At 45.5% G+C, this 22,161-nt stretch overlaps 2 protein-coding genes across 2 annotated transcripts; both read left to right on the top strand.

The window, feature by feature from the left end:
- Window positions 1-843: 843 nt before the first annotated feature.
- On the top strand, window positions 844-3,912 carry LOC128723320 (RNA polymerase-associated protein Rtf1). Its single transcript, XM_053817086.1, has 7 exons — window positions 844-921; window positions 993-1,932; window positions 2,115-2,454; window positions 2,488-2,535; window positions 2,584-3,100; window positions 3,171-3,616; window positions 3,698-3,912. Exons 1-7 carry the CDS (start codon window positions 844-846, stop codon window positions 3,798-3,800), a joined length of 2,472 nt encoding a protein of 823 aa, XP_053673061.1. The 3' UTR covers window positions 3,801-3,912.
- Window positions 3,913-6,877: 2,965 nt separating this feature from the next.
- LOC128721500 (cofilin/actin-depolymerizing factor homolog) lies at window positions 6,878-20,715 on the top strand. Its single transcript, XM_053815255.1, has 5 exons — window positions 6,878-7,004; window positions 9,114-9,482; window positions 19,388-19,578; window positions 19,670-19,775; window positions 19,888-20,715. Exons 2-5 carry the CDS (start codon window positions 9,480-9,482, stop codon window positions 20,032-20,034), a joined length of 447 nt encoding a protein of 148 aa, XP_053671230.1. The 5' UTR covers window positions 6,878-7,004; window positions 9,114-9,479; the 3' UTR covers window positions 20,035-20,715.
- Window positions 20,716-22,161: the final 1,446 nt, after the last annotated feature.

The following is a 22,161-nucleotide window of genomic DNA, read 5'->3' as shown; positions in this document are numbered from 1 at the left end:
TCCGAAATTACGAGGAACCGTACAGGTAAATTTGTCTGCTTCAGCGATTTCCCGTGTTTTCCATCCACCTTTGAAGCGATGTTTTTTTCTTCTCCCGTATTGTTGAAAATACTGAAGGCAGTTTAGCTGTCAGATGGAGCAAGGAAAAAATAAAAGAAAAACATCGCCATCATTGACATTAGCTTGACATTGCGCTCGCTTGACAGCTCTGGAAATAACATCGTCGGGACGCTTGATTGTTGTATTCATTGAAACGGTAAGAAAATTGTCTTTTTTATTAGGAAAATCGCAATTTCCTTCCACAATCACCTTTCGTCGTCCTTTCAAACGGCTTCGGGCGTTGGCTGCACGGAATTGAATTCGTTATTTCATGTTGCTTTCGCAGAAAAAAGCAGTAAGAATAAACAGCTATCATCCAGCATCGCGAAAAGGGCCCGGGGCAGGGGGGAAGAGCCGTCGCGTAACCACTTTGCAGGATATCAACGGATAACAAACGGGTCCAGGATCGGCTGGAGCGTAGTTGGCCTTGCTGAACCGTTGTCGGGCTGGAGAAAACAAACGTCAGTAAATAGTGAGCAATTCATACCGATCTTGCATTTTTCTTTTTGGACGCGACCCATCGCGAATGAGTGTTGACGTCCTCGTGTTCGCGTGTGTGTGTGTGTATGCGAGGCGTGTATAGTAGTGAAAAAGGTCACACCAAATTACGAATCAGAAAATTGTGATTTGCATCATCTCGAAAATACCGGCACGCCGCACGGGTGCATTACCGTGACGCATAAGCTCCTGTTCCGGAACTAACGACTCGTTTGCATTCAAACGCACACACATACTCAACCGAAAATGGTTAAACGCAAGCCGCAGGCCATGATCGACTCGGAAAGCAGCAGTGATTCGGAATCCGGATCTGATCTGGACTCGGTAAGTGCGCCGCGGTTCCTTCAATCAGCTGTTGCCGGGTACACAGATGAATAACGCGTCCCTTTCCGTAGGAGCTCCTTTCACTCGCCAAAAAGAAGAAAACAACCCGCCTGGCGTCAGCATCACCGAACCATGCGAGTCACAACCAATCTGGATCCGGGTCCGGGTCGGGATCCGGCTCTGGATCCGGATCCGACTCCGATGATGACGACGACGACGAGGATGAGGACGAAGAGTCCGGCTCGGAGGCGATGGCAAAGCGTAAACGGAAGGGTGGCAAACCGACGTCCTCCTCCGAATCAGAAGGTGAAGGAGGGAATGAAGATCGAAAGCGCAACAACATTTCGACACCGGGTGGGCCTGGTAACAACAACAGCACGGCCATGGCACCCGGTATCGCCACTGCAACTGGAGGCGTGAAACGGAAGCAACCGATCGACGAAGAGGAGGACAAATCCGAACCGGAAGAGGGACAAGTTTCGTCCGATTCCGAGGGAGGAAAGAAGAACGCGTCCGGTGCCGGTGGGGCGGTTTCAAGCGAGGACGATGATTCGAGTGACGACTCCAGCGACGACAGCAGTAGCAGCAGCAGCAGCGATTCGGAATTCAACGATGGGTACGATGAAAATCTCATGGGAGATGACGAAGACAGGGCCCGGTTAAATGCCCTCTCTGAGAAGGAGCGCGAGACGGAGATCTTCAAGCGTATCGAACGGCGTGACGTTATGAAAACGCGCTGGGAAATCGAACGGAAGTTGAAACTTGCCAAGCGAGCAGAGCGCGCACGTGACAAACAAGCGCAGCCGGAGAAAAAGAAGAAGAAGAAGGAAAAGAAAAAGGCCCAGAAGAAAGCAGCGGCAGCGGCGGCCGCCGCAGCCGCAGCTAACGCGGAACGGGAGAGGAAGAAGGTCGCGGCGGCAGCGGCAGCACAAACTGCAGCGGTAAATGCGGCTGCTGCAGCAGCGACCGCAGCCTCGGCATCCGCCAAAGCCATGGGACCCTCGGTAGGAGGTGAAGCACGATCCTCGCCCAAGCTAGGATCGATGGACGTAAACGATTCCGCCAGCGGAATGGTACGTTCGGACAGTCCGTCCTCGTCCCCGGAGAAGAGAAGTGACGATGGTAAGTTTGTGCCAAAAGCGGGATCAAAAATCCGGCCCCAATTTCAATCCGCCATCCCTTTTCACTTTCAGTTTCCAGCGCGTCCGAGTACTTCGACCCAAAGGAACGCTCGAAGGAACGCAAAAAGACCGTCGAAATGAACCGCACGGACGACAAGCGTAGCAATGCGATGGCCATGCTGAAGGCGAAGCGCGAGGGTAAAGCGAAACGCGAAGAAGAGGAAGCGAAACGTGAGGCTCAACGGAAACAGGACGCCAGTCAGCAGGAAGACAAAGAGGAACTGGATGACGTTCCGGGTGGGAAGTCACAGATGAAGCTGAAAGCCTCCGACATCTACTCGGATGATTCCGGGAGTTCGGATGACGACGATGATGACGATCGAGACAAAAAGGCTAGCGATCGAAGGTCACGGTCGGGTGGAAGCGGAGGCAGTGGTAGCGGTAGCGACAGTCGATCGTCAAGTGATTCCGAGGGCGAGGATAAGGAGAAAAAGTCCGGATCTGGGTCCGGGTCGGGATCGGGATCCGGGTCTGGTTCGAGCAGTCGGAAGCCGGTCGCGATCAGCACGAACGCGGAGCTGAATAAGCTGCGAATCTCGCGCCACAAGCTGGAGCGCTTCATTAATCTGCCCATCTTTGAGTCGACCGTGCTGAACTGTTTCGTGCGGATAAACATTGGCAACAACCAGGGGAAACCGGTGTACCGGGTGGCGGAGATTGTCGGTGTGGTTGAGACGGCGAAAATCTATCAGTTCGGGCGTAGCCGCACGAACAAGGGATTTAAGCTGAAGCACGGCAGTCAAGAGCGCGTTTTCCGGTTGGAGTTTGTGTCGAATCAGGACTTTTCGGACACCGAGTACCAGAAGTGGCTGACGGTGTGTGAAGTCACCGGGACCGCGCTACCGACGGTTGATATGATCGAGCGAAAGCAGCGGGACATTAAGGAGGCGTCACAGTACGAGTTTAAGGACGCCGACATCGACCGGTTGGTGGAGGAGAAGAACCGGTTCCGTGCGCACCCGACCAACTACGCCATGAAGAAAACGATCCTGATGAAGGTAGGCAAGCGGATGGGAGGTAGGCATTGCGGTAAATTTAATAACGAACGTCCTTCCGATATGGTTTTAGGAACGCGATGCCGCTCAACTGCGAGGGGAGGATGATCTCGCGCGGGATCTCACGACGCAGATTCAAGATATCGAAGAACGGGCGAGCACACTGGACAAGAAGCGCAGCAGCAGCATCAGCCTGATCTCGTACATCAACGATCGAAACCGGAAGCGCAACGTTGAGGACGCCGAAAAGGCGATCATGGAGGAGAAGCGAGCGTCGCGAGGGCTCAAGATCGAGGATCCGTTCACACGTCGCCAAACACAACCCCGGATGTCCTTCAAAAAGGACCAAAATCGTGACGACACGCCCCTGCTACCGATGCAGGCTCCACCGCCTCCGGGACAGGCCGGGAAGAAGAAGCTGGAGGAAAAGAAGTCAAACCAGGGTGGTGGCCAGGCGGACAACAACCTGTACTCGTTGCATGACTTCGACATCGACCTGGAGGTTCCACTACCAAGTGAGTATGGGGAAGCCGTTGGTGTTGGGTTTTGTTTCCATCTAACGTGCTGTTTTTCCTTTCATTTTCCCATCACAGTCAGCAGCGTAAATGTGCTCCCGAAGCCGGTGGAAAAACCCGTGAGGGAGTCCGGTCCGAAACGGTCGCTCAATCTGGAGGATTACAAAAAGAAGCGTGGGTTGATTTAGTTCCGCGGCACGACACCGGTTCTGGCGATGTGCCCCGTGGCCTTCGCTACGCCACTTCGCGTACAGCTTTTACGGCCGCCAATGCTGGCGTGGTTTTCTCAAATTGTATATTATGATTACGTTAATCACTGGGACGAACCCTTCCGCAAGGGAACCAAGAAGGAGCAATAGATAAACAGAGACAGAGAGGGAGAGATAGATAGAGAGCAAGATGAAGAAAAAAAGATAGCACCAGCCTTGGTTTTGTAAGTTTTTTTGGAGTATTACCGACGTTGTGCGAGGCTGATAAGTATCTGTGTTTATAAGAGTTTCTATGTGTATATCAGCTTCCATTGTATGTTTAGTGTTATAATTTATTTAATGCTTTTTTACCCGAAGTCCCCCTCCCCTCTTCTGTTGTTTTTAATTTTCTCTACCAACAACCAAAACCCTCCTCCAAAGGGGGCGTTTTCTGCAACTCGCATTAGGGATTCGAGTTTTACTTTAGGTCGTTATCACTCGATAGCCCACGCCTTCGTCGTCGCATGTGTCTCATGTCCGGGTTTGGCCCGGATGGCAGAAGACCGCAGATGGAATCGAACCAACTGTTATGAATGCAAGGCAAAAAGGAACTAATAATCAGGGGAATAGCAACCATTCAAGCAATTAGAGTAGTAGACTCGCCAGAGAGAGAGAGAGAGAGTAAGAGAGGAGAAAGAGATATTAATGTAGCGATAGGAATGAAAGTGAAGTTTTCTACACTTAAACAGCGTAGTCATTGCGGACGGAATGATGGTATGAACCGAGACACACTTAAGCAAACACCCAATCCACGACGTGAAGGGTGCAAATCACCTCCATACGGAACCGGCTGTGCCAGGTGGTGTGGTGGGCTCGCGGAGAAGCATCCTAAACTATCAAGCTTCTTTCTACGACCGCATCCACCCGCTTGAACACGCGGCTTGCCGGATCTGGAACCGTGGAACAATGAAACAAAAATAAAAGAGTCTGGCAGGGTGGTTTCTACGCAATCGGCCCCAAATAACACGATAAGCATTCTGTACCCGGCGTAGTTAATCGCTGAAATCGCTGGCGTAGATCGTCCCATTTCGGTATCGACACAAGGCGTGTTCCGCTTTAACCATCGATATTTGCTACCTACTTTGATAAGATATCGGCGTCCGTACGCGCGTCTTCAGTTTCCCCGTACGCTAGACGGTGACCTAAGAAGGAGGATGCATGACACGACAAATTCACGGTTTGACCGAGGAAGTTTCTTTATTGTCCGTTGTGTAGTGGTGATTTTTGGCCTTTTATGGGTGTTCCGGTCGGCATCCGGGCAGGGGAAACACCAAGCGTACCTTTTAGGCAGTTCCTTTCACAGGTTGATGGCGATAAGGTAAATCATTTCACGACATTGCGTTGAAGTATCACTGCTAGTAGAACGTACAAAGCTCGGAAAACATGTTGTTTGAACACGGACATGTGCTGCGCATGAGAAATGTTTAAAATTGCTACTCACATGCGTATGCACGAGATAATTTTCTTCTATAGACTGATATTTTTTGTGGTTTAATTGTATCGTGGAATATGTTTTTCTTAATATTACGCTATTTTGGTTAACATTTTCTTTCAGTCTACTAGTTTCCGTTGAGAGTCGTTCTTGCCAATTGTCCACGTGGTGCTCTCTGGAACAAGTTTAAAAAATTGCATATCTTGATAGGCACTAAGGTAAACGTGTTTAAATTTTATTAGCAATCACTATTCTTACGATTTTCATACATGAACTTTAGTTTATTGTTCTCTATATACGTTTGAATAGAATTTCATGATAAATTGTAAAACAGGTGATTACCGAGATTTAACATGTTAATTACTAATATAGCATTGTCCTATCATTTCTAAAAATCATATAATTAACGTTTTTGAAACATAACTGATCGTTTCAAATGCATCATTGATCTCTTTAACATTACAAAACGAAAAGATACGTTTAGATTTATTATTTTGGGACAAAGAACATATTACAAACAAAAAACAGAAAGGAGATATTCAGGCAAAGATGACTGCATGTATAGCCGTTTGATAAATGCTATTAAAATATTAAGATTTTGAGCATTATAAATGAGAGTAATTGTAAAAAAACTTGATTAACATGGGTTGTTTATAAATTGCGCGTTTTTTATATTAAGCTGAACAGGCAGCAACCTCAACTTTACCCTTGTATTACGGTAGTAATATACAATATTACCTCTCTCTCGTACTCATGTTACGTATATCGACTTCATTTATGCTTTTATGACGTATGCAAAGAAATTCAATTTAGCTGTTATTAAGGTACAGACTTCCGAATATCGCAATTGACGTCAAAACGAAAAATGAGTTAATGAGAAACATCTCACCTCGTGAGTGAGAAAGATTCAAAGGCTCTACTGGATTTTCATCTCACACCAAATGAGCTTAAAAACTAATCCATAATAATGTAAGAGAAAAACTTTTAAAAATATCAACTGCGACCTATGTTGAAAATGTTTTGTTTGATTTAAACTCATGCCTGTCTTATTCGACCGTTTTTTTGTAGTAAATATCGTATTTAGTTTTGCCTTTATGCGTTACTTTTTACGAGTAAAACAAACCTTTACGTGTTGGTTTTTCATCTTTAAATATTTGTCTCATTTATTCTAATATTCCTGTCCAGACACCTTTTGTATGACCTATTCTAATATTACTTTCCAACTCAAGTAATAAATTTGTGTTAACCAAGATCACAGTCAGAATGGGATAAAAACTGAATATTGTAAATCTTATTTTTAAAGATATGTTTCTTTCATCAATTGTAATTATCGTTTACATGATATTGTACAAATGATAGGAATAACAAACAATTTAGAAGGTACTCTCTACAGTGAGAAGTATTGCAACGGTCACCGAGACTGGCTCACTGTCTTCTCACTTGCTCTTTGGTCCGTCTCATCTGAACGATGAGTTTTGTCGACATTGCGTACTGGGCTGTAGCGACTTCATCGACGCCGCCTTCTTCGTTCACCGTCCCAGCGGTAGCTGTATTCGCCGTCAACCCAACAACCAGCGCCTGTATATTTTTGATCGCCTTCATTGCATTCGTAGCGTGCGGACGTGTTTCCCGGTTAGCTCCGTCATCGTCGTCGTCTCACCGTCGTCGATTTTCGCAGGTTTTCCTGTGTAGCAGTTTTGCACAAAAATTAGGTAAGTCCGGCGTGGCGTTAGCGACGGGAAGGCGATATTTTCTCGTGATTCCTTTTCTCCTGTGAGTTCCAAACTCCAAGCGTCCGTTTGCGAACAGCGCGGCGGCGTGTGAGCCAGCGGGCAACTCCCCTTATATTCAGGCGACCGGTCTTGCGGAGAAATTCGAAAATCGCACAACCAGAACCGGGGGTTTTCAGCGAAGAAAAAAAGAAAGGACACGTTCCTCATGGTAGAATGGTACAGTGTGGGACGAAGTTGGATTACCAGGAAACGGTTCTCGCTTTCCGGTAGGCGCTTTGAATACGGGTACGAAAACGGCTGCTAAAAATTGCCCGTACCCGCCTGAGGTGCTTCTTTTGTGCTTCGCCGCTGGATTTCGTTGGATGACGTGCCTGTGTGTACGTGCGTTGCGGCGTTTGTGCGTTGTGTGCGAGTGTGTGTGTGTGCGTTGGGGAACAAGTAACGGTTGCTCTTCGCAATGATGTGTTGTGTCGGTTCGACAGACGGTGATGATGAGAGGTTGGCCAGTTAGCAGTGGGAGGGAATGGAAAGTGAGGAAATATTTCACGCCAATGTGGAGTGATGCAGAACCGGCACATTTTTTTCTTCTCTCTTCTTTTCTCACTCGTCCGCCGCGTAGCCTACTTGACTCATCATTCCGGTTGGGAAGCCTCTTCCCGAAAAAGGCCACTAGTGTGTGGGAATATGTACATTATTCTATTCACCAAATCACCAGGCAGAGGGGGCTCTGTAAAGTATATCTGAAAAACCACCGCAGCAAGCGCGTTTCGTTTAAAAGAAACTCCCTAAAGTGAGAAGAAAACACGCCGCTCGTCTACTCATCGCATTTTCATCTCACCAGGCGTGAGCGCAGGAACAGTGCCGCTCACTACTGGGGGGTTTATATTCAATTTTCTTTTAGTTTTCCCTCGGTCATCGGCATGGTGTGGAAAATATTATCCATTTTTAAAACTGCAGCTCCCAACATCTGCACGCTGCGCTCTCCCGCAACGCGCGGTGGCGGCGTTTTTTCGCCTTTTCCTTTTTTCTCGCTGTACCGAGAGCCGGCTATATGAAAAGCGGTCGCTCTACCGCGCACAAGGGTGTGCGTGCCGGTGGCCCTGATGATGGCACACACCCATTTTGAGCTCCGACTCTGTCGACTGTGGAAGGAAGAACCTGGTACCGTGAGAGAAGTAAAAAAGGTTTCCACGCAGCGAGAGAGAGAGAGAGCGAGCGACTGGGTTCTTTTCCGTCCTCGTAGTGGGTTCTCTTATTTTCGGCTGGCTAAAATGCGTTGGTGGTGGTGTGGTAGTCCTCGAGCCGGGCGGCGACTACTACTGGTGCTGCTGGCAATCGTCCGTGTGGAAATAGACAGAAAGAGAGGCCACTTTCCGGTTCCGGTCGTTACGCTCTGCTCCCGGTGTACTTGCACACACCACCGGAAAGGTATGGTTCGATGCAAGTGCGGCCGTTTCCGTTGCAATTATGTCCCCATCATCTTTCTCTCTCTCTCAGTCATCCACGGTCGATCTAGTAGGACCGGGTGGTGACTGCTTGGATTTTTCCTGTTCCTGCACGTCACGCTAGCCTCACTGAGTGTGTGTGAGAGAGAGAGAGAGAATGTGAATATGATCGCGAAAGGCAAAGAAAGGGGAGCAGCTAATATCGGGGGGTTGAAAAGAAGCGCTGGGTTGCATGAGTGCGTGCGGCTTTGAGCGGTGCAACACTCACACCAGCGTGCGCGAGGTTTTATCTTCTCTTTTGAAACTCGCGGAACGTCCGAAAAAAACGGACTTGTGTTCATGGGCGAATATTTTTCGCCTCTTTTGCCTCACAAACACGCAAGGATTGTGGATCTCTATCGTTTCATGTTTCGCTTTAGTTTACCAGGGAAGCAGCATTAAGCAACGTGTGTGGTGTCAGGAGATCAGGGTTTTTTTTTTCTTATTATTTCTGGAAATCGCTGTAAGGTGTGTGATAACATTAGAAAACTTCACCCTCCAAATAAGGCCTGTCCTACCCACTAAATCAGGTCCTCATGTGTAAAATTTAATCTGACTCATCGTGTTTTTTCTGTTTTTTGCCCTTCTCTTTCTCTTTTTGCAGTTTTTGGTGCGTCGTGTTTTTCGTGGCGTTATCGTATTGAGAAACCCGGCGGAAAGACACCTTCTCCGCCACCCTTCCCAACACCAGCGCTATCCGACTATCTGAGCGTGCCCGTGTGTGTGTGAGTGTGTTGTTGAAGTGGCGTTCCAGTGCCCCCTGCCCCGCCCGAACCAGAACCAAGAGGCTGCCCGAGAGGAGAGATAACAACCGGAGCGCCGTCAGTTGTGTGAAGTGTGTTGAGTGAGAAAGAAAAGTCATCGTCAGCAGCGGGGCCAGCAGCAGTAGTTGTTTCGCCAACCAAAGGGAAAACTTCCTCATTTTTCTCCATCAAGCTGAGATAACAGCAGCAATAGCAGGGGCGTAAAAATGGTGAGTTTAAAACATAATCTGATTGCGCGCGTGTGTGCTGGAGATGATGAAAAGCGGGGAAAACTGGATACATTGTGTGATGTGTGCGCGTGTATATGATGCTGTGCTACACGAAAGGTGTTGAGGATTCGGGTAGGATATTTTAGCAATAGTTTGTTTGATTTAGAGACGATCGCGATTCTGAAGATCACGTCTTTTTGTTCTCTGGCATGGCTGAAATTCAACCTTTTTTCTCGATATGAGGCTTATGTTGACCTCGCGAATATGCTACGTAAGTGTGATTGAGCAAAGATAAGATTAAACCGATATGCAAGCTGGTTAAGCGAAAGCTCTAACCTACATGCTTGTCGATCAGGCTTTCATTACATTCCCTTAAGCGGAGAAGTCCCTTCGAAAGGGGATGATCCACCCCACAAGCGGGTGTATCTGTCAACTTTGCCTGGTTAATCGCAAACCGAAAAACATTTTTAAGTCATCGAAAGTCAGAGCCAGCAGTTCGCGAGTGGTGTGTGTTTTTGCACGCACCCCGCTGTATGCACACAAACAAAAATTGTTGCTGACGACCCTAGTTGGGTGTTCGATGGATGTGGGCAGCTGAAATAAAATCAAAACTGCACACATTACGCGCTAGTCGGTATGAATATTGCGCCTGTTTGCCGTAGGCGTAGGTTTTTTTTTTTCATCGAGAGACCCTCGCGGACATCGAAAACGATTAATATTTTGAATGGTGAAGGAGTATGGGTCGAGGGTGAATGATTTTCGTGGGTTGTTTACCATAAATGGTCAACCAACAGACTTCATTACACGTGGGGAAAAGCAATGGGGTTGTTCGCAAATGGTTTGCTGTTAAAGTGTTTCTAAGGTAAATGATGTTTTGAAAGCAGCATGTTATGCGTGTTGTTGCATTCAAAACTAACGGTCGATTTGTCAGTTGCGCGGCAGAATGACAGATGCATTTTGTTTGTCGTCCACCATTACCATAAAGAGCGTTTGGACGTGGTGTTATCATTCGTTCTCACCCACCGTGAGTCACGTTCGCGGGCTCTCACTCACCTATATGTCACGCAAAAAGGGTGTTTTATCGGCTTTTGCCGTGGGAGCGAGTGCGCGCGCGCGCACACACCGTTGGAAAAACAGAGGCAAATTACCATATATGGTCAAAGTTGTCAGCAACAGCGCGCGCCGTGACAGAACGAGGGAGAGAGAGAGCGAGAGTGAGCGATTTGGAATCTCATCTCATCGCCCTTCAGTGAGATGGAGGGGTGCGTGCAGTGACTCACTCCTCATGCCCGCGATTGCAAGCAACGTTTTCGGGTCGTCTCGCACGTTTATTTCTCTCTCTTTTTCACTCGCTTACTGTGATTCGATGGCAGTGGGCGAGATTGGGGCTCTCATTACACCCTTGGCACCAACACCACTGTCCGTTGACGGCGATGACCGCGACGCGCTTGGATACCGCGGACCCGTTTCGTTTCCGCCCACCCTTGGGCAAATCGTGGCTCTCTCGCGCATATTTCCTGTGCCGGCTTTTCGAATTCTCCTCCAACACACGCACACAGGCGTACCGAGGAGGGCATTCGGCACCGTGTGTGCTTCCCAAAAGCGCATCGCAAAACGTTGAACAAAAAAGATTCACGGAATTTGCCACCGTCGTTCACATTTTGCACAATTGGCCAGGCGCGCGTTCTTTCGCGATTATATTCCACTCAGCCTGTGAATGTGTGTGCTCTACTGATAAACGGCGGTGGCTCGATCCCCTCTAGCGACAAAACCCACCTACCACGTCTGTCAATTCCACGAGAATGCCTTTGGGTTTCAAATCGCGTATAATAGGATGAGTCAACGGTGTGGTTGTTCTCTGGACGAAGTTTGTGGAAAATAACAGACATGGCACAATGGTAGGGCCTCTTTTTTTCGAATATAAAAAACATAACGGTCCCTCAAGCCGGCCAGTTCTGGCACTTTCCTTGCTGGCTTTTCCACCTCGAGTACACAGGTTGTTGGTCATGTATGAGGAAGCAGTGTAATGATATTTTCGATTCCAACCTGTTCTGCGCGTGGTGTGGGTAAAGCACCCACGTCTCTAGGAAAAGAGGAAGGTGATGTATGGATCATTCGATAATGCTTGAGGATGGGCGGAAGGGTTGATGGTTTGAAACGCGCGCTGCTTAGGTGGAAATTGCACACGTTACCAACACTAATGGTGGTGGGCGGGAGAGGGGGGGGGGGGCGCTTCCACATGATTCTCTGGCGTTTCTCTCCACAAGTTGTTCAAGAAAAAATAGGGACATAGAACCGGCGGTGGTGTGCGTAGGTTGGTTGGTTGGTTGGTTGAGGCGAATTTAGCTCTCGATAGCTGATGAGAAAAATTAATCCCTTTTTTTACGAATTACACCATTTTAAATGTATGAACCAAACTTACTGCGTTAAAGCCAGTTTGAATATTTTCACTTACGTCGAATAGAAGCTCTAGAAGTCAGGGAAATCAAAATATACTGCTTCAGGAGTTTCATTCGGAGTAACGCTTTTCTTTTGATTGAATTTAGAATAGCTAGTATGCGTATAGTGAACAGTCACCGGGCAATTATGTGCGCCTGTCTAGACGATGATATATTCGTTAACGCATCTTCTAATGAGAAGGATCACAAAAACTTTGGCATTCTTTCAACAATTCCGCGCATATTTTCTCACCCGTGGGGCGCTACACGACGGCGTGAAATGAAAGGGGACATATGGCTATGTTAGCGACCTGAGTAAGCATTATTTTGACATCAAACGTACCACCCACCCCCCGGGTCCACAAACAACCAGCACAGGTTGGTGTTGGGCATTAGTTGTGTGTTGTTGATAGCGCACGCAACATCAACATAAACACGCAAACAAGACGCCAGGACGGTGCCACATTGCGCGACATTGAAGCATATAATCCCCCTTTTCCACACGTCGCAAGATGAATCATCGTCATTTGCAATACCCTCCGATTGGCGGCACTTCGTTGTTGGTGTGTGCCAACTACCCCCCGTTCCATATCCTTTTTTTTGTTTACTTTGAACTGCGTTATCGCGTTAGGGGTTGGTTTTTTTTGGGAGCGGTTAGCGGCTTCCTTTGTGTATGCGCCGGTCTCTCGTTTCCTTATCAACGCACTCTCTCTCTCTCTCTCGCTCGCCCGTCGTTATCTGTTCGTTGAACCTTTTTTTCGTCTCATTTTCCAGACGTCTTTTAATCGAATCCAAGCGAATTGTGACGTGCCGGAGTTTGGCATGGGGAAAAAGTTTCTTCTCTCAAGAAAAGCCAATGTATACATACATGTATACCACGCTACTGGCCACTTGTAAGGGGATCTCGAGGGTCATCGCTTCTTCCGACATTTTTTTCGTCCATTGTTTGACGTCTTAAACGTCATTCGACGACGTGTGGGACTCGATGGGAGAACTAAAACATCTGCCTGCATACTTCTTCGAAACTTTGGCGTCTAGAGTGCTTCCTGTTTGTTGCCACACCACACCGGCTCACGATGAGAATTGGCCCTTCTATGTTTGTAAAAAGGGGAAGTTCTTCACGATTTCGAGATCCCGCTCCTGGAACCGGTATTTCTGAGGAACTATGTATGAGGTTGTGGTGTGTACGTGCAAAGGGTGCTAAACTCACTGTCAACGAATGATGGCATTGTTAACACTCTCCTAGAAGACTGTACGCCCACCTCGGAAGAGTCCTTTTGCATGGAAAATCTGCTCTCGGTTGCTTCACGACTTCCAAAGTGCCACTGACTCTGAGAGACCATGCTCAGTGCGCCACCTTCATAATTTTGTTTGAAGTCACCCTTTTTTATGAGAGTCCTGTGGGTGTTGTGTAAGATTTTTGGGAAAAAGGGGAACAGCATAGTCACTACTACTAGGACAGATCTTCACCCCTCTGGCGCTGGTTGTATCCTTCCAGCGACGATGTTTGCTGTGTTAAAGGTTCCGGTCAATGACCTTTCTGTCGGTCTATTCTTTCCAAACATACACACCGTGCTGTTTTTGTTCGGGGAAATTTGTGTGTTTTAAACTTTCACTTCCCATTTTTAAGCGTCCTTTTTCTGAGTTTTGTTCAAAGAATTCACTCAAGGTCGCTGGCATGCGAGCCTGTAGTTCTTTTATTTTGGTGTTCAGAGATTACAATAGAATTTTCCGTTGAGTTGAAAGGAAATGCTCATAATTCTTTGCTACCCTTACTTGAACTGTTCGTTTTTTCGATAGGAAGAAGAGCGAGGGTTTATTTTTAACTGTTCTTTGTTCGCCAAACATGCCAAACCGGGAGGTTAATTTTTTAAATCAATTAATCACCTTCTTTGCCTCATCGCAATCATCGTTAAAAGTAAATGTCATCGGTCGGTTAGTGAACTCTCTTTTGTGTTTGTAGCGGTCGCATCAACGACGCGCTTCACTTGCCTGTAATTATGAAAATTGTCCCCAAAACCACCCCGGGTGCTGTTAGGTTGGAAAATTGGTCGTAATTTTCGTTTGCACGAAGAACAGACCTCGGATGATTATTTTCCGATGAAAATATGGTCTCTAGAAACCAACGTGGCATGTTGAGATCGACAAAAACCTTTATCAATGAATAAAAAGAGTATATTTTGTTGAATTGTTTGAGAATAATGTTTCGAAGTTTATTGCATTTGGTAATTTTTAAACCATACATAAATTGCAATTTTTAATATAGAATCTTGAAGAACGTTTGGTATATGTAGTTTACTGGCGTATTCTGATAAAATTGATTCTGACAAAAACTTGTAACAGAGCAATTTCCTGCCATTTTTTTGTAACTCCATTGTTGCGGTGGGTCCAGGACCTATTGCGTGCACGTCATTTCAAGACGGTCTTGTTAGCTTTAATTTTGCGAATTTTTCGCGAGGGGCGCGCTGTGGTGTTGTCGTACCGTGACGTGAACATGACGAATTTTTAATGACGCGAGCACGCAAACCCTGGCATAGAAGTGGGGGTCCTTCAGGCTCGCGCGACTGACGCAACAATGCATGGCCTGGCGGAGTGGAGAAGTGTGTTGTACTCATTTATTGATGCGAGCTCGCACACATTTATGGTGCAAAAATGTATGCCACAACCTTGAAAAGGAGAGAACGGAAAAGATCGGTCTCCTTCCTCGTTTGTTTCAGGCATCGGACAACGTGCCACAACCACACCACATCATCATACTACAAGGGTAGTTCGATCACGCAAAAATGGCAGAAAATGGCAGCTTGCGATCAGCAGCGTTTGCGTGTGCCCCAACATCCATCACAGCTCTCTTCTTCCCTAGCAGACAGACAGGCTCTCTCATGCCAAGGGGGATCCATCACGTCAACGGGAACGGGAAAGAGAGAAGCTTTTCGTCGCGTGTTAGGCTTGTGTCTGTTCATCCGAATCATGGTCACGGTTCAGACGCAGTTTCCTTCCGATATCTCAATGAGTCAGGTCCCCCCCCCCCCCCCCTTTCTCGACTTCGTCTAGGTTTTATGCTTCATCGTTGCCTAAAATACGATCAATTCCAGACGAAAGGGGTGCTTTTTTCTCCCTGTTCGATCGCAGTTTGCAGTTTTGGAAAATCAAGGGCAGCAAAAGTTTGAGGGCAAGACATCATCAGCAGGGCTTTCGGTAGGAGGGTGATGTGAAGTCCATTTAAGGACATCTTTCCATTCGTAGCGAAATCATCCCCCTCACCCGCCACACACGTCGATCGATCGATTTTTGTTGTCGCCTGGATTTTTGTGATCGCTAATTGAGCGATCTTAAGACAGGAGACCTTAAAGAATGTGTCCTTACTGGTTTTATTCGTGGTGCGCGAGGCTGTCTCTTCTTACACGCCACGATAATCTTCTTCGAGTCGGACCACTCTCTCCCTCTCCCTCTCTCGCGCGTTTCGTTCAGGGTAGAAGAGAGCAAGGCCCTTTTATGGTCAAACCCCCCGAATGAGGCTGTGTTTGACGGCTGACCCGACAATTGTAGGTAGCCGCCGTCGTCGTAACGCTCCTGCCCGTCAGAAATGAGTACAACCAGCCCAAATACAGGCATCACACCACCGCCAGACAGGGAGAATCGAGAGAGAGAGAGAGAGAGAGAAAAAGAGGTCCAGCAGGAAGGGCGGCTTCGATTGAGGAAGCAGGAGGTGGTCCTTGTTCATTGCTCGCGGTCACGCCATTTATGGTGCCCAATATTGTGTGTTGTGATAGCGCACAAGGCGGAGCTTTTGCATGGCGTGCCGGGCTTAAATTGTCTATGCAATTGCCCGGCTTTTGTTTTCTTTCTCACGATGAAGACGTCTGGCACACAGACCGCCGCGGGAGGAGGCTCTTTGTGGGGGATAATTTTGGGACGATGGAAATTCGTAGAGGGGAAAAAAATTGACTGAACGCCTGTGTGTAATGTATGTAGACCACAAGCATGGTATTCTGACAAACGGAATTATCTATCGAAGCAATAGTTACTTTATCGAGTGATCATCAAGTGCTTTCTAAGTTGCAGCAGTTTTCTGCTGCATCATTTAAACACCTCAGATACATATATCGCTGCTTTATTGTCATGACTAATTGTAATGCCATCGTGCCACCATGTACGGTTGTGACTCACTTTAATGAGGGTAATTTTAAGATGTTTGATTTTGTAGCTGATATGTTATTACTCATCGCTTCACCTGCATCGTTAAATGCAAACCTAATGCAATGCGCAGCAAAACAATATTTTCTTCAATGGCAATGAATGGGAAGCATTCATGTGCCCGAGAGATGCATGCATTTTATTCATTTGTTCTTGTTGAGGTGTAAATTGCATCCAATGCTAGGTGACTGTTGCAAACTATTTGCGAAACGTGACTGCAATCCATGAGTGATCGAACTTGAATAATCGAGATGATTCAGAGCATGCATAGAACAAAGAATTTGGTCGACCTTTAGAAAGAAGAATTTTACTTGATTTAACAAAAGAGTGGTGTTTATGATACAAACTCAAATCAGAGCTTAGGTAAAGTTTCGATGATACATTGCGTAAGCTTCATACGAGCCTGTTTGGTTCTCTTCTTGATTGCTTCAACGTGGATATTATCTGACTCACTCTTTGCACCTTGGTTTAATGGCAATCTGAAAAAAATCCCCCCGTTCGTAAGCGCACATGAATGAATGAAGGAACCTGTTCATCGAACGGTTTCTGTGGCTGCCTTCAAGCACAGTGGGTTAATTTCATCTATAGGCCGTCATGTATAACGAGCGTTAGCTTAAGAGGTGTGGTCAACTCTGGACGGGTTTTACTTGATCAAGAGTTTCTCTGAATAAATCACCTTCTCGAGTGCTGGTCGCGCATAGAAAATAAAGCTATTAGAATCTTTTTTCCCGCGTCCAAATACCTCCTGGAGTAGCGTTACGAGGAACGCAAAAGAAAAGTTATCTTCTATAGCCTCGATCGCTGTACTGTTGTACAACTAATCGCGGCTGGACGGATAAATAAAATTCATTGCAGGAATGGCCCATCATCGGTAGGAAGTAATATTCATTACCTATCCAAGTATAAAGGAGAAGAAGCTCCGGTTTGCTTGTGTTTTTCGTCCTCGGAATGTAGCCTGATATTGGCGGCATTTTCAAACATCTTTGTGTGGAATGCTTTCCATGTTTGGCTGCAGAGTTTGCAATTAGAAAACTAGACTAACGGCGACTATTCAGGGACCTTTACGAGAAGGCTTTTGCTAGCAGTACCATTTGATATGTTGGCATTTGATCCAAAAGGTGTCTCTATCAGTACTTATCACCTGAATAGAACCTGTTGGTACGTGCTTTCCTCCTGAAGAGTAGATTTGTTGGACTTGCTGGGCGACTAAAGTCGTGCCACGGAACAGCAACAAACCTGTTCTTTCCCAAGTTCCAGTTTTTCTCATGGTTTGTGGGAAATGCGAGACGTGTACGTGTGCATGTCGTTTGCGTATAATACACCGTTGTTGGCTTTTACGCGTAAGAACATCACGTCCACGGCCAGAAACCAGGCGCTAGAGAGGTGTTCTGTTCGCGTCCCTGTAAGTCGACACCTTCGGAATTTTCCTTCTTTTTTACGGACGTCATTTTTGTGTGCAATGACTCCTCCAAAAGCTAGACGGTGACGTGCGCGCGCGTGTGTACTTGTCGCGCTATAAATGGCCGACCATGATCATGGGGCGCCGTTCAGGCGAATATGTAGCTCGATGGAAAAAGGGAAAACGCGTTTTCTGTCTCATTTGTACGAGGGAAAAGAGTCGTCCAAAAGTCCACACTCGTCGCCGAAGAGAGGTTGGTGCGAATTTCATTGTACTAGTTAGTTTTTGTTGTCGTTTTTGATCACGCACCGGCGAGCCAGAGGATCCTTCACCGGTGAGTTTTTGAGTCCGACGTTCGGTCGTTTTCGAAGAAGAAACAGCGCGCGCTCTGCGCTCGGGTAGCTAGCGAAATGGGTCTTCGACTTCAGCTGCGGTGTTCTGATGGTTCCAAAAATAAGTTTTAAATTTAGAGAAAATCTCTCCTTTGAATGTACGAGGTGTTGTGGCCCTGCGTGTCCTATCTATACGGCGTTTTAAGATATTGCTGCTCTTGCGTTTGGGAAGGGAACATGAATCTCTCGAGGGTTTTACTCGTTTTTGTGTAGCAGGTGAAGCAAAACGCAGTTGAGAGAAATTAAAAGTTGGACTAGATGTACGAAGGCAAGCCGCCGTTAGATTGTTAAATTGATAGAGAGGAGATGAACCGTGATTGGAATCATCCTGACGGATAAAACATGAGCGTCATGGGCTGGTAGGCTGTCAGCATGTGTCAAGGTTTTGGACTTTATGTCTTATAATTACTTGAATTTTCCAATCTCTTCTCAATCTTCTGCAATTCTTTTGTTTTTTTTTTTGTGCTACACTTTGGGATGAAAATAATATTTTCCAACAAATTTTGTTAAACGCTATATGCTAGGCATTTCATTTGTCTACTATATGTTTGCTAAAAAGAAAAAAAGAATAATGCCCATCTTTAGGCATTCAGAGAAATGTTTTACACTATCAATCAAGTAAGCAAATTTGTCCTTGCATATGCTGGAGAATATTTTAGGCCATGCTGAAGTATTTTTGTTTTGGGTTCGCAACCTAAAGCCGCAAAAATCACAACTATAGACGAGATTTATGCAAACTGCGATTGCGTCTCGACTTTGACGCGTGTCGTCTTTCATCTGGGGACCCTTTTTTGAAATAACAGAAGACGGTCGTGTCCACGTATGACAGAAACACGTGTGGGCAATACGCTATGGATTTCCTGAAGAAGAAAAAAATGGTCCGATTTTTCTTCTCTTATTCTCGTAGCGGTAGTTGCGTGGGTCTTTGTTCCTCTGTTTGTCCGCTGTTCCGACACGGGAAGAAAAGAGCACGAATATCTTAGCCTCACACACGAGCCACGAATATATACACACCCATGAGACTCGGCGGAGCATTATTTCCGCTATCCGTACAGAGGATAGGGACACGCATGGCCGAAAAGGAAGGTACCTATTTTTAACTTCAACCTAACCTAACTAACCGACCGGCAAAAGGCAAACGCGCGTAAGCCGGCGGCTGCTGCTTGGCTGCTGGCGATCACGCGTGTCGGTTTTTCTTTCCGATCTTCGGTGGGGATTTTCCTTTGCCTTCGGTGGGGAATTTTCCAACAGGCAGAGCGAGAGAGAAAGAACATAATGGTACAAGGTGCCCGAGAGCGTGTTCAAACGTATTCGGTTTAACAAGAGAAAAATGTATTTCTTGTCATATTTTAATAGATAATATAGCAATTAAAATGAGAAAGGGGAACAACTCAGGCTCGCTCGATTTACTGTAGAAGTTGTGTTTATTAATTGCCATACTAATATATTCGATTGTACTTTCATTTTCTCACTTTTCCTTAGGCTTCCGGAGTAACCGTATCTGATGTCTGCAAGACGACGTACGAAGAAATCAAAAAGGATAAGAAGCACCGCTATGTGATCTTCTATATCCGCGATGAGAAACAGATCGATGTCGAGGTGATCGGCGATCGTAACGCGGAATATGACAGCTTCCTGGAGGACATACAGAAAGGTGGCCCGGGCGAGTGCCGGTAAGGATCATTGCTGTTTCAATCGGCTGCAGAAGGGCGCGATTCTGAACTTATGCCTAACCAAAATCATCCTTCTGTTTCTTGTTTTTAGATACGGACTGTTCGATTTCGAGTACATGCACCAATGTCAGGGAACGTCAGAGAGCTCGAAGAAGCAGAAGCTCTTTTTGATGTCCTGGTGCCCAGACACTGCCAAGGTACGTTTGATGTGGGGTTATCCTTCGTTTGGAGATGATTTATTTTCGGTTCGACATTCAATAACGTGCTCTCTTTCTCTTTTCCTTGTTTCCCCCATCCCGTCTGTTGCAGGTTAAGAAGAAGATGTTGTACTCGAGCTCGTTCGACGCACTCAAGAAGTCGCTCGTCGGAGTGCAGAAATACATTCAGGCCACTGACCTCTCGGAGGCATCCCGGGAAGCGGTCGAAGAGAAACTGCGCGCCACTGATCGTCAATAAGGGAAAAAAACAGCAACAAAAACAGTACTACTTAAGGCAGACGCACACTATACAAAACAACAACATACATTTACATTATACACACATCAAAATCTTTGAAGAGTGAGTACTACACACGCGGGGCGGAAAGACTGTTTGAAGCGAAAGCAGGAAGGATGAGCTAAGGAGGAAAGGATAATCGACATCATGTGGTGGACTCCAAGTGTGAAACATCTTCATTTATATAATGCATACACAACATAACCTACTACCAACAGAGCGAGTTGAAGTGAAGCTACTATATTACTACTATCGGAAGCATATTCTGCTCATTGGGTTTAGTAATTAACCATCAGAACTAAAAGGAAACAACATTGAAGATCGTATTATGAATGAGGGAAAAGTGTGACACCGTTGAAAAGAGTGATGCTAACGAATGCATTAATAACGATCAGACAACATCATGAGAGAAAAGTGCGATAGCGCGAACGACTTACAGAATTCAAAACATAGTCATGCACAGATTAGAATCGATCTGAATCGCGCTATGAGGATCAAATAGTAGTCAAATCACACGACAACACGAGGAACTGTAGCAGACGAGAAAAAGAGACAGAGGGCGCATTATGTCCGAGTAGGGATGAGAAGATGGTCGAACGAATGCGTCAACAAATAAAATAAGAGCGAAGATAAGAAAGGAAATCCACGTGAATCGATGTTGATGCTTTGTTATCGCGATTAAGGAAAGAAACGATAATGCTTGGAAGCAAAAAAATGCTTTGAAAGCTAGTTAATCGCAAATAGATGCTCCTGACTTGCAGGTAAGTTTTGCCAATTCCTTTAGCTTAACTTAATTCAGCTTGAAAGAATCCAGCGTGTATCGTACGTCTAAAACTCGTGTTAGTTTTTCGAATATTTTATTATATTTTTTTATATTTTTATTCAAATTGTTTTTTTCTATTTATTTCTAGTTTTGGTGGACTGGGAGCGATTGTTAAATTTAAGAATAGTTAAATGACAGCAAATTCGTGTCGTTTAAAAAAGGATGAACGATTCTGGTGATGGGTAGAGAATGATTTATTTTCCAATCTTTCAATGTTGAGATATTCTCACTATTTTTTCTAGGACCAATAAGGGTGTTTTGTCTTTGGAATTCATACTGTCTTCAATCGAATGTGAACAACGTTTAAGTTTTAGAAAATTCGTTTCTAATATAACTACTATAGCATGCTTTCATGACACATTTTTTTGAATTTAAATCGTTAGTCTTAAAATGTAGATAATCGAAGGCTAGATGTTACAAATTTAATTTATTTCTTAACAAAACTGCTCATTGCTTTTTGCTTCAAATCTAAATTAGTATTTTTTCTATCTACTATTAGTATTTTTCTTCATCTATTCTATTAGTATTTTTAGCTGTCTACTATCCTACAAGTTTATTTATCTTGGGTAGTAATCACCTTGGCTACCGTTCCAGATTGGAAACCGTAGTGTATCACCCGCCTACCAATGTAGAAAAGAGAGCACATGCTTGGTGGGTTACACATTACCAAAAATAATTGCCTACTTATTTATTCGATCACTTTGATAGCTTGAAATAACTAGTCATTCTGTGGATAGCAATATCTGCATTTTATTCTATTTTTATCAATGGAAACTTAGCTCTAAAACAATCGCTAAAAATTAATTTCACGAAAGAATATATCTTTCTCTGTTTTACTCATGCTGCATCTCAGAAGGCTCGACTACCGTGACGTCAGCAAGGAAACACCTATTTTATGACCAGAATGGTTCTACTTTTTTCTTATGCATTTCTTGACGACTTTTGTCAAAATTTCAAATGCATCCCAATAGTCAATATGTTGTCGTTTGCGTCGCTGATAAGAAGGATACTTATGGGACATAAGTGTATACTGAAAGAATTCTATAAATTATGCTACTTGATACATCTGGCAACGGTAAAACAGTTAACCGAAAAAATTAAACTTTAGAAACATCTTATTTCTCTATAAATGACTTTTATACTATGTCCTGCACTGTTCCCAATAAAAAATCTTGATTTTTTGGACTTAAATAAAATGGTTCCATGAAAAATTTCGTCGTAATGCGAGAAATATCCCCAGCATTGATTTCGGAAAAGTCGACTCA

This window comes from Anopheles nili, chromosome 2, assembly GCF_943737925.1.
Source record: "Anopheles nili chromosome 2, idAnoNiliSN_F5_01, whole genome shotgun sequence".
NCBI classification, from domain to species: Eukaryota; Metazoa; Arthropoda; class Insecta; order Diptera; family Culicidae; genus Anopheles; species Anopheles nili.
Note: the sequence above shows the minus strand (reverse complement) of the source record. Positions and strands in the feature narration are given on the sequence as shown.

What these genes read in the sequence shown, in the direction of transcription:
- LOC128723320 (XM_053817086.1), top strand. Translation starts at nt 844, where the DNA reads ATGGTTAAACGCAAGCCGCAGGCCATGATCGACTCGGAAAGCAGCAGT. An exon ending in CCGGATCTGATCTGGACTCG is followed by an intron (nt 922 to 992) that starts GTAAGTGCGCCG and finishes CCCTTTCCGTAG; the next exon opens with GAGCTCCTTTCACTCGCCAA. An exon ending in GGCGAGGATAAGGAGAAAAA is followed by an intron (nt 2,536 to 2,583) that starts GTCCGGATCTGG and finishes GTCTGGTTCGAG; the next exon opens with CAGTCGGAAGCCGGTCGCGA.
- LOC128721500 (XM_053815255.1), top strand. An exon ending in GGTGGCCCGGGCGAGTGCCG is followed by an intron (nt 19,579 to 19,669) that starts GTAAGGATCATT and finishes TCTTGTTTTTAG; the next exon opens with ATACGGACTGTTCGATTTCG. An exon ending in GGTGCCCAGACACTGCCAAG is followed by an intron (nt 19,776 to 19,887) that starts GTACGTTTGATG and finishes CGTCTGTTGCAG; the next exon opens with GTTAAGAAGAAGATGTTGTA.